The sequence below is a fragment of the Nyctibius grandis genome, chromosome Z (assembly GCF_013368605.1).
Source record: "Nyctibius grandis isolate bNycGra1 chromosome Z, bNycGra1.pri, whole genome shotgun sequence".
Lineage (NCBI taxonomy): Eukaryota > Metazoa > Chordata > Aves > Nyctibiiformes > Nyctibiidae > Nyctibius > Nyctibius grandis.
Genome location: NC_090695.1, coordinates 42,862,773 through 42,876,795, shown reverse-complemented (window position 1 = coordinate 42,876,795; position 14,023 = coordinate 42,862,773). Strand labels below are relative to the sequence as shown.

General features: G+C 40.4%; 1 protein-coding gene across 1 annotated transcript in view; it reads right to left on the bottom strand.

Moving 5' to 3' along the window:
• Nucleotides 1-14,023, bottom strand: part of TRPM3 (transient receptor potential cation channel subfamily M member 3) — a 490,459-nt gene that overhangs the window by 64,805 nt on the left and 411,631 nt on the right. Inside the window, exons 9-10 of the mRNA XM_068423967.1 lie at nucleotides 10,078-10,150; nucleotides 939-1,039 (exon numbers count right to left, since the gene is read on the bottom strand). Of these exons, the coding sequence (XP_068280068.1) occupies nucleotides 939-1,039; nucleotides 10,078-10,150 (174 nt within the window). The remainder of the gene's footprint in view (nucleotides 1-938; nucleotides 1,040-10,077; nucleotides 10,151-14,023) is intronic.

Sequence of the window (14,023 nt, the reverse complement as noted above, 5' to 3'; positions counted from 1 at the left end):
TTGTTATAATTTTCCATGGGGAGCTGTAAACGGTCATATGACAGCATATGAAAGTTTCATGACAGTGACAAAATGAGTGTCACAGTAATGAATACTGTGATCCAATTAAACCTTCTGAATGAAGATATGGTGGGCTTTAAGGAGCTGCAGGTAGAGACAGAATGACTTCTATCACTGTAAAAACTGCAGCACAAGTTGGGAGTTGACTACTCCTCCTCTACCCCGCAAAGTGCTCAATAACCCCTCTATTTACAGCCCTCCCAATCCTGCAGAGAAGCTCTGCCCATGGTATCCCCCAGGGAAACGGTGTTGGCCAGGGAGCCTGTCCCCACAGCTGGCAGCTGGAGCATAGGACGGGGCAGATATGAAGCGGGCAGATTGACGCAGAGCAGCACTGGACAAAAAATTAACACCAGCTCAGGTCTGGAGCCACAGCACTTGTGTGGTAACATTGCTGCTCAGCTCTCGTGGTCCAGTTGATGACTTTCAACATTTGTGCAGCATATTTTTGATGTCCAATCATCATCAAATTCAGTATTTTATATAAAATCATATTGCTTGAAGAGCAAAAAGAAATTTTCCCTTTGCTTTAATTTATAGCCTAACATTGTCGCATGGCTGTGAACAGATACTTGTTTTTCTCAGCTTGCAGAATCGTTGCTTGATAGTATAAATGTGTTGCTCCCCGTTTCTTTAAAGGTGTGGTCTCTCAGTGTTAAGGCATCGCTAGATGTTATCATTTCCTTGGACAAGCGAACACACTAACATCTTTGTAACCGTGCCTGCCTTCAGTAGCTGTGAATGACAACTTTGTGTTTGGCTGGAAGCATGACAGTATATTTTAAACTGTGTTAAAACCACCGCTGCCAACAGAATGGATTTAATGTTGTGTAGGGTTTAAAGTGTTTTCAGTAGAAGATGCTGTATATATACTGTACCGGCCACTGTTGCCCATAAATAAAGATCTGACTGCGGGCGATGTCTACTCTGTTCCAGGCTAATGCTAAGCTCAGCTGGTCGGGGGCAGATGCGTTAGCTCCTGTGTATACAGACAGGGGTGCAGGGAGGAGAGGAGGAGAAAAAAGAAAAAAGACACACTTTAGACTCAGTCAACAGACCACCAGGGTAATTCGTCTTTGTCAAAAGTCTCACAGATGTCCATGTCATTTCTGCAACTGATCTCATATTAAAACAAAACCAAACCTTCCATTGTCCCTGTAATAAAATACTGGTTCTCAAATCTGAGTCTATGGTTCTCAGATTGTCTCATAAACATTATTTGTTTCCTCACATTCTCCTTGAAAAATACAGTAGCTACACGTGGTATCGGCAGATGCAAATTGCGGTACAGTGAACCAGTTTCCCTCCTCTCAGATGGGAAGCAAGAGCAGAAGCCAGGAGGGATACTGATCCAGCTGCAGGAATATGCACACACATACATGCACACACAAGCTCATGCATACGCACACATGTGCATCTAGCAATTACAAACAGGTTCAACTCACACAGACCTCACTGATTTCAATAGTCATGCATTTTATGCACATCTTTTATGCATTCCCTCCTGATAAGGTGGGGATTCTGTTCAAGCATAGGAATTTCTCCTCTCTCTATTTGTACTGAGGGGTCTTGGTGGGACAAATTTCCCTTCATACATGCAATATTCATGTAAGAAAGTATGCTATAAAGCTGGTGTCATGGTATAATATGTCCGAATTAAATAAGAAACTATGCAGATGATAAGATGAGTTTGGAGCTGTTTCTTTTTTGGAATGGAGGGTATGTTTTAATGGACACTGTGCGGCATTCCTGCCCTGCTGTGATTTTTAATACTTCACTAAGGATTTCATGGTTATTAGCTGATTTGTAATAATAAAACAGTATTTGTGCTTCAGTGTTACAGGCAGAACTGGCCCAAATGAACTGATCAACCAAATAAATAAAGGGCCCTTCGACTTTTTAACTACATAGCTGCTTGCAGGGATTAGGTGATTGTATAAAGGCTCATTTTTTAAAGGCCTCACACTTCACTGTTTTCTTGTCTTTATTAATTCTTATATTGGTATCATGGAGCGAAGACAAACAAGAGCTTTTCATTACTTCAAATCATTTCTGTCCCCATTTCAGTACTGTTCAAAATCATGCACTGTTCCAGCTGAAAGTGGACTCTGAAATTGGAGGCACAGAAAACATAAAGCGTAACACGCTAGCCGCTTAAATTCTCAGTTAAGGATCAGTTCATCAGACCTTCAGGAAGCTTAGCCTACAGTTTAATTTCATAACCCTCAACTTTGCAGTCAGTTCACTGCCATGAAACTTTGACAAATACTTGGCAATATTTACAGCAATTATTTGGGAGATGGTGGACTGTAGAACAATCAGATCACTTTCATTTTATTACAGAAATGAGCTTTGATAAAAAGGTAGGTGATTCAGTAACAGAATGATAGAAGGAAATGAAGGAAAGAAGAAAAAACAGTGGAAACAGTAAAAGATTTTCTGTGACTAAGTAACAGAACACCCCCTTGCTTAAGACACAGTTTCTCATTGCTATATACTACAACACAGATAAAAGCTCTCCCTCAGGGGGAATGCCAACAACATCTGAACGTTTATGAGTTTCTTACACAAGCAACATGCAATGGTCAAGAACAGAAAATATTTACCTTTGGGAAGGGCAAAAATGTCCCCACAGTTTAATATATAAAACCAGAAAAAAGCTACCCACAGTGGGTATGATAGTGTAAATTAAGTACAGAGAGCAAATAATGTTCTCCCCCTTTCTGAAGCAAACAAGAGATCCTCTCAAAATGTCATTGGATCTCCTCCTCCCTATCTATGTGCCTGCAGAAGAAGTGAGATCTTCGGCAGGTGCTCAGGCAAGCTGTCTGGTGAGCAATGGAGGAGGCACATGGGTGAACTCCAAAATCCAGGGGCAGTGATGGTGATCCTGCAGCCTGGCACTATTTTGCACATGTGATGGGGCAGCTCCACCTCTTGTTTTTCCTAAACTGACTGCAGCCTTACAGTCTGGGTAGCCAGGAGTGCAGTCTGGTTAGAAACCATTTTGGATCAAGAGTGGTTCAGATGGACTTGGGGAAGGAAGTGGGCTACTTACACTGCCCGCACTTCAGCCAAAACTCAAGCTAACTCATAGAGGCTCCAGGTGAACACCTTCTGACCCCTAGCAGGGAGCCTTCCTGTGACCTAGCATTCCTGGGCCTTTTCATGCTTTAGGAAGGACACGGCTGCTGGATGAACACAGGGCCTTCTGGTGCATCTGATCACGTTAAGGAGTAACTGGCATGGGGCATGAGGTGGTGGCTGCATCTCCAGAAATGCCCCCAAGCCCAGCAGTTCAGTTTTCTTTGAGTATGTTTGTTGCTTCAAATGCTGAGCAGAGCGGAAAGCAAGCCATGGTCCAGCCTCTGTCCTTCCTGCATCCCTCCATGGTGTTTAAGGCTGCCAGCAGTGGACAAGTTTTCCTGTGGGTGCATGTGCAGTCCTGGAGATGATGCTCTTCTCAGTGCTTGTTACCATAACAGTTCATTTCATTGTCTCACAGAGCGCTGCAGACCTTTGGCAGTTGAGGGAAATGTATGGTTTCTCAATGGCTTTTGTACTTCAGGTCCAAACCAGTCCATCAGCTAGGGCATAGACTGGGCAGTACAGATCTGCATGCTGGGGCTCTGATGCACACGGTGGGATGGCTGCTCCCAGAGTGAGGTTTATTGCCAGAAAGCCCATGCACCCTTCTCCTCTTTCTTGTCTTCTCTATGTGGTTTCCAGGTAAATGTGGATTACACTGGTGTTACATCAGAGGAGAAGGAAGATAAAAGCTATAAAAGATTGCACAGAGTAGCATATGGGCTGCGGATGCCATTTAATCAATTGTATTCCAATATGTAATTGACTTCTGAGTCAAATGAAAAATAAAGTATTCAGGCTATTTCAGGCGGAATTCTATCCAGTATTAAGAAATAAAAATAATTCCACTAATATAAGAAAAATTCCCTAGAACTAACGTGAGGTGGGCTTTCTTAAGATATTGTCTCCTTTCAATCATTCCATTGATTGCATTTGGTGCCACAGAGCATGGATTTGAGTCAGTAAGAAGAATCCAAAAAGTGACCTCCCTGAGGACTCATCTCACTCATGAGCATTGCTGCAATATACCCAAACCAAAGCCAAAGGATATTTGGGAAATCAAAAAATAAGGTAGAGTTTATAACCTACTACTCTCATCAGCTCAATACAGGGATCACACCAGAACCACTTCTTAGGCCCTTAATACTGTCAGTGCTGACAAATCCCCATTTCCTTTCCCTACATTTCTGCTTCCTCTTGTGTCACAGAAAGATTCACTGCTAAGTTGCATTGTATTATTCTAATTACTGTAGTATACTTACTGCTTTAAATAACGTTTTAGGCAATATGACTAATGTCTATGTAATATTTACTCAGTACCCTGGTATCTGGCTGAGCACAAGATATGTTCCTCAAAAGAATGTTTTAAGACAATATAACTAATATCTGCAATGGGACTCTTTCTTCCCTTTATCTGCTCCTAGAAGAAAAGATACATTTGGAATGCAATGCATTGATTTGGCAGTATTTTATTTCAGTATAGATATTGCTGGATATAGATAGACAATGCAAGGATGGTGCAAAGTTGAACGAACAAGAAGGTGATCGGGGACAGCTGCTAGTTCCTGCAGGTGTTAACTTTATGCCCTTAGGTGGCCATCCAGGAGTGCTTGGATACCTTGCATAGATTCTTCTGGTAAAAAGTCAGATGGGCCACAATATCTTGGACCAAAAATGCAACACTTCTTGATGACAAAGCCTGGGACCATACTTGATTCTGTATCCTAAGTGAGCCAGGGTACACGTCAGACAATAAGTGTTGTGCCCTTGCAGAATCCCACATTACTGCAGAGATAGACTACAGGCTTTTATATACTGGCTAAAGTTTACTGTGATCAGTGTAAACTTCTAAAGGATTCTCCTGAGCTAGTCTATGATGCTTAGTGCACAGGAATCTGGAAAGCTGAAATGACACAAAACTAATCTGTCTAAACAGAAATGGTCATTGGAGACTCACTTCCACAGTGCTTCTAAGCATGTCAGTGTCTTCTTTGAATCATCATTTAAACAAAAGAATTAGATTAGGGAAAACAGCATCCAAACTAACTTTCTGCTCTGCATCTCAGCAGGTCTTATGTTGTCTTCTGTTTCAGCAGCTCTTTGGTGAAAAGGCTGTGTTTCCACTGCATTTGCTACAAGCATCTTCCTGTCATTTAGCAAATCAATTGACAATAACAAAGCTGATAGCACAACTATAAGGGCAGTAACCAGATATCTGGTCTAACTCTGAAATCCTTCTGTGTCAGTGATTTCATGGTTGGCAGACCATCACACTGTCTTCCAGGACCATCTTATACTACCTGATGGCTGTTCAGAGAGCATGAATCATGACTTATTCACAGGCTGGAAAGTATGCAAAGACATCAGAGCTGCACTAGCCTAACATGGCTTATCTCAGAGGGTTACATGGCAGTAATATTACAGTATGCATATACCACACAGCACCTCTTTCCCAATGCTAATAATTGTGCTGGGAAGGCTTCTGGAGCACCAGCTGAAACATGGCTGGTGCTGCTAGTATGCTCCAGACATTCCAACAGCTTTGTGAACTAGGATCTTTGATGCCACTTCAAAACAATTGTATTTTAGAACATCTCCGTATGCTGTCTTTAACTTCCCTGTCATATGCCTTCTGCTCAATTAGCAGCTGCAAAAGGACAAAATCCATTACTGTTTGAGTTCCAACTGTTCAAGTTAAGAGAGCACAAACAGACTGCATCAATAAATTTACTTGCTTCAAATTCATGCAATTGGAAACTTACTTTCCACATTTGCATGTCTCTCAAAATTAAAAAAAAAATGAATTCACAAGCCATATGCTGTTGTGACATCCATGCAATGTAAATTGACAACCAGTTTGGATACCATTCCCTAGTTTATTGGAGATCACTTCCAAGCAAGATCGATCTGCTGACAAGATTAAACTAGTGACTCATGAAAACAAAGAAGGAAATAATCTCTCATATTCAGTGCAGGGTTTGAGGCTTGTGGAATATCCCATCCAGGAGAGTTCCTGCATTGGCAGTGTGCCTGATGCAGGTTTAAAAAGACACTAGCTCATCACAAATTTTATACAACAAGCAGGAAATTATACTTCATATTTCCCAATCCTTGTCCTCCTCCTACTCCCTGAACAAATCACTCACACCAGGGTGGGACTGGTAATTAGGTGGTATGCACCTTGAATACTGGGTAGCAAGAACTGCAAAATCCTCATCGGTGAGACTGAGAAAAAGCAACCAATAATCACTCACCAGTTTCATACTTTTCTCTGCCCCCTTTTCACACAGTGCTGAAGAGGTGAAAGAGATTAATTGCTGAACCTAAACTTATGAATTTCAAGATAATTCAGACCCAGTCTTCAAATCTGCTTACTAGTAAACCAACAGAGAAGTGGTTCAGCATTGCTACCTTAGATCTCTTGATTTGATGAAAAACCCAACTGCCCATCAGCCTGATGGGGTATATTTACAGAAAGGCAGTATTTCTTTCAGGGTAGGCCAGAACCTTTGCACAAAGACATGGCAGGAATAAGGACAACTGACACACCTGAGACAAGAGATCTCATTTTTGCATACATTGATTAAAAAGTTATATGGACTTCCATTCCCTGTGATCAGAAAGCTCAGATTAACAAGAGGCATCTGATAAGTCTAATCTTCACTGAGTATAGAATCATAGAATCATAGAATCATTTTGGTTGGAAAGGACCTTTAAGATAAGCAAGTCCAACCATTAAGTACCTTCATAATCAGGAAGTGCTGACGAACAGGGAAGATGAGGTGTAAGTTTTAGTTCCTCTTGCTCTTGAGCAACACACAAGTGCTGCTGCCATCAGCAGATTACTAAATCACGATTGTCAGGCAAGCATGAAAGGAGATGTCAAAATTACTTACACATATCCAGGCACCTTTTGAGCTAACCGAAGTTCAGTATGATGTCTTGCACTATTAGTGATACCAGATGGTTTAGTAAAAGTAGGCCTCAAAGTAGGACCTAAAAGGCCTACTCTGTGTAACCTTTAAACAGAACCAATTTTTCTTTCAGTGATTTTCCCTTCAGCTAAAGTAACTGCACTTTCTGAAGCTAACTGCATGTTTTGCAGACAGTGTCTGCTACTAGGAGTGATAACACTTAAAGTTATAGTTATCACTGAGATACTGGTGGGGATGGTATGCAGATAAACTCTTGCTTGTGCTTATTCTTAGAGAATCCAAGGTCTCTGTTAAATTCTTCACTAATTATGAAGAAGGGCCAGAGATAAGCAAGACTGTTTATAAACAAGAACAACATCTTTGTAGTGTCTTAAATGACTTGATTCACAGCTCTGGCGCCAGGAGTAGAGATAAATCCTGTAGGAACCAGAACAGGATCTTTTCCTTGGAGCCACCTGCGCATGTCAGGAAAAAGGCATCACCCACGCTTGTGCAGAAGCGGGGTCATACAGCAGACAGCATCACTGTGGGGGATTACGACCACCAGAGACTACCAATGACCCCTTCCCCAATTTAGTATGCGTGTGCAAACACATTACATAATGCATTAGCATATGCATAAGATTTGTTGGAATAGGTGGGCTTTTCTTGGGAACTGTATGAATATTAATTTTTCTATAATGTATATAATGAGTGTGCTTTTGTCCCTAGGTGGACATGTTAGGTGGAGCGATCCCCTATGTCCCTCAGCTGAATAAAGTAATGCCTGCTCATTAGTGCTAAATCCAGTGTTAAGGATTTTTATTCCCGATTTTGGTGACATTATGAAGAGGGAAGGTAATTTTAGTTTACTAAGGAGACAACAGGACCAATTAGGCCCTTGAAAAATGGATATTCCAGATCAGAGAGGACTACTCATATATCCAGACTGCAACCATAGTGCAGTTGCTCATGTAAATACTGCAAAAGAACTTTTCAAACAGAAAACAATCCCTCCCAGGCCTATGATGTATTTTCTTCAGCTTCCAAGAGACAGCTTTCAAGGTGGTAAAAGACTCCAGGGATTTATGTTGGGATTCAGACCTTGAAAATATACCTAGAAAAAGTGGAATCGCAACTTTAAGACAATCTGTATCTTACTAATCAAAATCCAGAGCAGTAGTTTCAGCAATTGTCATAAGAACAAATGTGAAGAGAAGACACTTTACACTGAGGATAATAAAAGATCCAGTTATATTTAAGATAAAAATGAAATCTGCAATTAAAATATTTCCTAAGGATAGAAAAGAGGAATTTGGTGATGGATGCAATTCTTGTTCCTTGCTTTGAATTAATTTATTTTCCTTTCTTCACTTTGATTTATATTGTTTCAGTATGAAGACGTCCAAAATGCCTTGAGATTTAATTATGCAGATGGCTAAAACTTGTTACCTCAGGGTAGCAGCAAAGTAGTCATGTTATCTGCAGGACAAACTGGTATCTTGATCGAAATGAGCAAAAGAAGTGGAGAAAAAAATACTACAGAAGCCTAAGGAAACAAAAGCTACTGGAACTAAAGAATGCCAGCTCATTTCCTTGGCTTGTAGCTACCAGCTTGCAATCATACTTTTGAAGTGGCCAGTGCTTGTTTACTACTCCTGCTCAGACTTCAGTTTTAAATGTTTGAAGTAACATTTTTGAAATGGGATTAATAATTGTGTAAAAGGTAAAATACTATTTTGCTTGGTTAGGTGAAAGTTACTCAGGCCTTCTCCCTTTTCTGTTCATACAGATTTTGTGAGCCTGCACAGGAAGAAACTGAGAAGAAAACTGAGCCCTGGAATAAGAAAGAATAATTCCCATTACCTTTTGAATATCCAGTAAATCTATTAAATTTTTTATTATGACTCAAATTTAGGTCTGCCACATGGCATTATGTACCCTCTTATTCAGGTGTGGGGGTGGCAATAGCATGATGACACCTGCTAAAGAGCCTCATGAAGCATAACTCATCAGTCACCTTTGGAAGTCCATTCCTTAATGTTTCTCATATTGCTCTTTAAAATTGTTTGGTATGTCTTCTTATCTGTTTTTAAAATCAGTATGGCCTGTACTACATAGCACAAAACAGTCCAGACAGCAACAAGATGACCATGGTGATTGATACATGCAATTTGTGAAAATCCCATTTGGGGAAATACTATATAAATGGAGGGCTAGAACCTCCCAGCCCTCACTTAGGTGAGTAATCGTTCATCAGGTAAGTACATGTGCTTTAGAGCCTTTAAAATCTCACCTATTTCTGTATTTGCAAGCAGATATTAAATTACTTGATAATATCATATTGTGAAGGGAGCCAACATAAATGGTGTGTCTGCAAGACCAGGATTTATAATGAACTGTAGCAACAGCAGATCTATTGTAAGACAATCTTTTGAGATCATGTGTAACATGTAACGGCTTAGAAAGACTTAGCAACCTGTGAAGTTTAAGATTAAAACCCCTACCACCCCAATAGCTGAGTTCTTAGCTCTACCAGTGGAGGCTGGAAGGAATCCCACACGGTTCCCAGACTTTCCTAGGATGACTACAGATAACATGTTTTGACAATAGGGCCAGTTTTATCTAAAGGGAGATAACCTCCTTCTGGATGTCCTACTAGCCATCAAGGCAATCTCAGTCTGAGAAGTTCTTTGGCTGTCTTCTTGTGAGTACTAATCTTTTCAAGTAATTGGGGGCGTGGGGGGGTCACCACTGATGTTTCTTGTGTCGCATTAGCGACTGCGGGTGGAGAATAAAAATTCAGAAAGGAAAAACAGTAGCTATTTAAACATTAAAGAAAGAGCTGGATTTGTATAAAGCAGTTAGAGCAAAAAGTATACTTCAATTTCACGGTATAAATTTACCATTTTGATACAGTAGATATTGTCAATAAATGCAGGTTTCAGCACAGCAGAGACACAGAGTTAATCCATTTGAACTGCTACAGACTCACGGTGGAGTGAAACTCCATTACCTTTTAGTAATGCTGTCAGGATAGCTAAATCAATATCCTGGTGTCCTTCTGATCCCATGCGAAATACTGTGATCTGAAATGTTAAAAGACAATACTATTATTGAAACCAGGGTAATTTTTAAAAAAAGAAATTAAATCAGGGCAGCATCATTTGGATTTCAAAATGTCCTAATGGCTACAAGATGATCTTACTTTATACATTTTATGAGAAGCTTATTAGATAGGTTTAACACACAGTACTTTTCCTGACAGAAAATTTGCTAAAGATAGAAATTGTATTAATGAGCATATGGAAGAAAAGTCTTCAGTGATACTTACAGGGTGAAATTAGAGATGAAGGAATGTTCTGTATTACAGTAACATTAGATTTAGTGTTCCCAATACATTACTAGGAGGAATTAGGTGTATTATAGGTTGTGGACCTAGTTTATGACATACAGCATTGAATAAATCCTTTCGACCAAAATTAGCAACCCATTCAACCTCATGATTTTATATAGCAGAAAGTTAGATAAATAATCTAAGAATTAGGCTTCTAACAGTTCCAGAAACATCTATAGCCATGTGTGGTCAGTGACCTATCACTATAAGATATAAGCTTTGAGGCAGTGAGGTGAGATACACAATTCATAAAGAATAAGAATGAATATAGTGGGGCTGTTCTTTGAAGCCAGCTTCCCTCTTGGTTAAGACTGCACTGAAACATATAGAAGCATAAATCCCTTCGCTCCTTTTGTTGCCATGGCAATAGCTGCTCTTGGGCCTCTGTTTCTCGTGAAGCAACTGAGACTGCAGCTTTTTATTAGTGCCTTTCCTTTACTAATGAAACCTATGTCTACTAATGAAACCTATTTTGATCCGATACCTGTTATCTGTTTTTCTTTTTCCTTTTGCCAGTACAGACTGCCTCAATTTTTTTTTAATTAAGTGATACCTTTAATTGGGAATTGCATAAACATATTTTACACTCATATTCAGCAGCATATGTTGTCTGCACATTCCTACTCATACAGCACCACCGAACTGCAGTAGCATTTGCGATAGAGGTCAGCAAGCATCAGCGCATAAAGAATGGTGTACCATGATGGGGAAAGGAGATATATAAAGTGGTCCAGGCTAAGACTACACTTTGGTGACAAGCTTCAGTTTGCTAGCTGAAATAGCCCTGCAGACTGTACTCCAAGAAATCCAGTGTAGCCCTCCTGTAGCACCAATTCTACCTTTACTTGACCCTAGAGCTCTAGAGGGTTCAAAGAGAGGTAGAAGACTTTGGCATCAGTGACAGTAGTATAGCACGTTAAAGACTGAAAAGGCAAACTGGATGAAGTAATAGGAAACTGGCTTAGCTCAATTAGTCATTTGATTTAGATGATGCCTAAAACTATTAAGGTGAGAACGCATTTATGTTAGGTGTCCTCCCCAGTTAAAGTAGACTCTTTTCAAATTAGACTTAGTTTGACCCTTCAAAGTGTTCCTGAGACAAAGCACAAATACTGCAAATTATACTTAAATGATCTATTTTCTCTCTCCCCCTGGAATCTACAGATGTTTCTGGAAAACCATTTGATATCTATCCCCATATCACAATTTTAGAATAGAATAGAATAGAATAGAATAGAATAGAATAGAATAGAATAGAGTAGAGTAGAGTAGAGTAGTTCCATTGGAAGGGACCTACAATGATCATCTAGTCCAACTGCCTGACCACTTCAGGGCATATTATTAAGAGCATTACCCAAATGCCTCTTAAACACTGACAAGCATGGGCCATCGACCACCTCTCTAGGAAGGTTGTTCCAGGGTTTGACCACCCTCTCAGTAAAGAAATGTTTCCTGATGTTTTTCCTAATGTTTTTCTTATATCCTGAATGACTGGCAAGGAAGCTTTCTCTGCAGAGCAGGTAGTCTGCTCCTCTGACCTGCAGAGCACAGGTAATGTGGGTAGAAATACATATTTCTATGTATGTCTCATCTCAAAACACAATAAAAATGTGAGCTGATGAGATCAGCCTGTCTACGGTAACATGCTCACAATGTGCTTCCCATGCCACAGATGATGAACTGTGCCACAGAGGTTAGCAGCCAGGCAGGTGGGTCAGAAGGCAGAAGGAAGAGAAAGCCTTCCTCCCTTACCCAGCGGGAAAGAGGAACATCTCCCTTCTAAGGGGCAGCTCCAGCAGGTGCTGACAATAAGTGGGTGAATACAGCGTTGCCACATAACAGTCTGATCATAACATTCTCACAACGCTTTGCAACTTCCTACACAATTTTTGCAGCAACAGGCATCTCTGTAGCATTGAAGGGAAGCGTGATAGCCTGGCAAGCAGATCAGCTCATGCTGGGCAAGTCTTGTTTGCGTCACTGTGCTTGGAGGCACCACCACATGGCAAAATGCCCTTCTCCTTCTTTAAAGCCAAAAGTGAAGCAGTCTGTGCATCCGAGACTGAAAATACTGAACAACAGGAGTGGAAGGACAAAGTACACCTCAAACTAAACACATGCTGAGTGAACTCCCAGCTTAACTAAAAAGCATCATATAAATTGCAAGCACTGAACAGCTTATCATCAGAGGAAATAAGGGAAGCACTTAGCATGTATTGGACCACATATAACCGTAAATTTCCAACTTCTCTTTCATCCCTCTTCCCTGCATGCCTCAAAAATAAACACACTTCAGCAGAACACATTGCTGCTGTATTAAAAATAAAATAGAACTATGTAATTTAGTTACATTAGAATAAAGAGGCTGCCTTTCCACAGTACCTGTTACTTTATTATTATTTTTAAGAGGTCTAGCGTAATTCAAATAGTAAAATAAAGAAAAAGAAGAGAAATAATTGGGAAAAAAGATGGAAATGGAATGAGTGCTCAGACTCATACCAGAATCATTATCATTTTGGGGGTCATACCCAAGACCGAACTAGAATTTTAGACAGAACCAAGGCAAAATGTCATGATACTCCATTTCAAAATGCTGCAAGCTCAGCAGCTCAGAGACTCAGATGATACTGTGGACTTTTGCCTGTTCTGAATGCACAAAATCTTTTAGGATGGTAAGCAGATGAGTTCAGCCTCTCCTTATGGCTTAGGTTAACTGTAACTATCCATAGCTGCTTTCTCTCCTGTCACAGGTCCTAATGGACAACCTGCAGCACCTCACTACTCTTACTCATGCAGGTTTTTTTGAGAAACTTTTCACAGCTAATCATCCTTTGAACTATTGCCTCCCAACCTGGTGAAACAGCTTTTTATCAAGCTGTTGCTCATAGGCAAGGTTTCCCATGGTTTTGGGAAGATCGATTGTTTCTTCTTTCTGTTATTGCCCTAAAGCTTGACCAATTCTTTTGTTCATTCACAAAGTGGAGGATTTAAAACAGGACTGCACTGTAATTAGGTGAGGAGCCAACTTTGTCACACTGTTGATAAAATCTTTATCTTTGTTGATAAAATCGTAGTCCTGATCTGCAACATTCTTCAGGTATAACTTGTTCACCTTGTATCTTTGCCAGATGTGTTGGTTGCTTCCACTATTGGATGTCACAGGTAGTTGAGTGTAGCGACATTTTCTTTTAAACAGCTAAAGGAAAATATTTCAGCACTCATGGCTCTGCAGAATGGCATTTGGAAGATGAGGCTTAAGGCTGGAGCATGATGGTTGCTGAACCATTTGTATCATCATCACTTCTACTTTACGTGGCAAAGCCAGATCATTATCAAACCACGTAGCTGCAGCTTTTGTTCTCCTTCAGTAACTATTTATGATCCAGGGACAAGACAGCTGGACTGGAGGAATATCGCTGCTATGTTTTGAGTCCCAGACTAGCAGCATGGGAGGAACTCTGAGCATCTCGAGCAGACCTGTACTGCTTAACCAATGTAGCTTTATGTTAGGCTGTAGTACTTGAACGATTCATTAATGAAGAGGGCTGCACATTTCCCCCTGCCT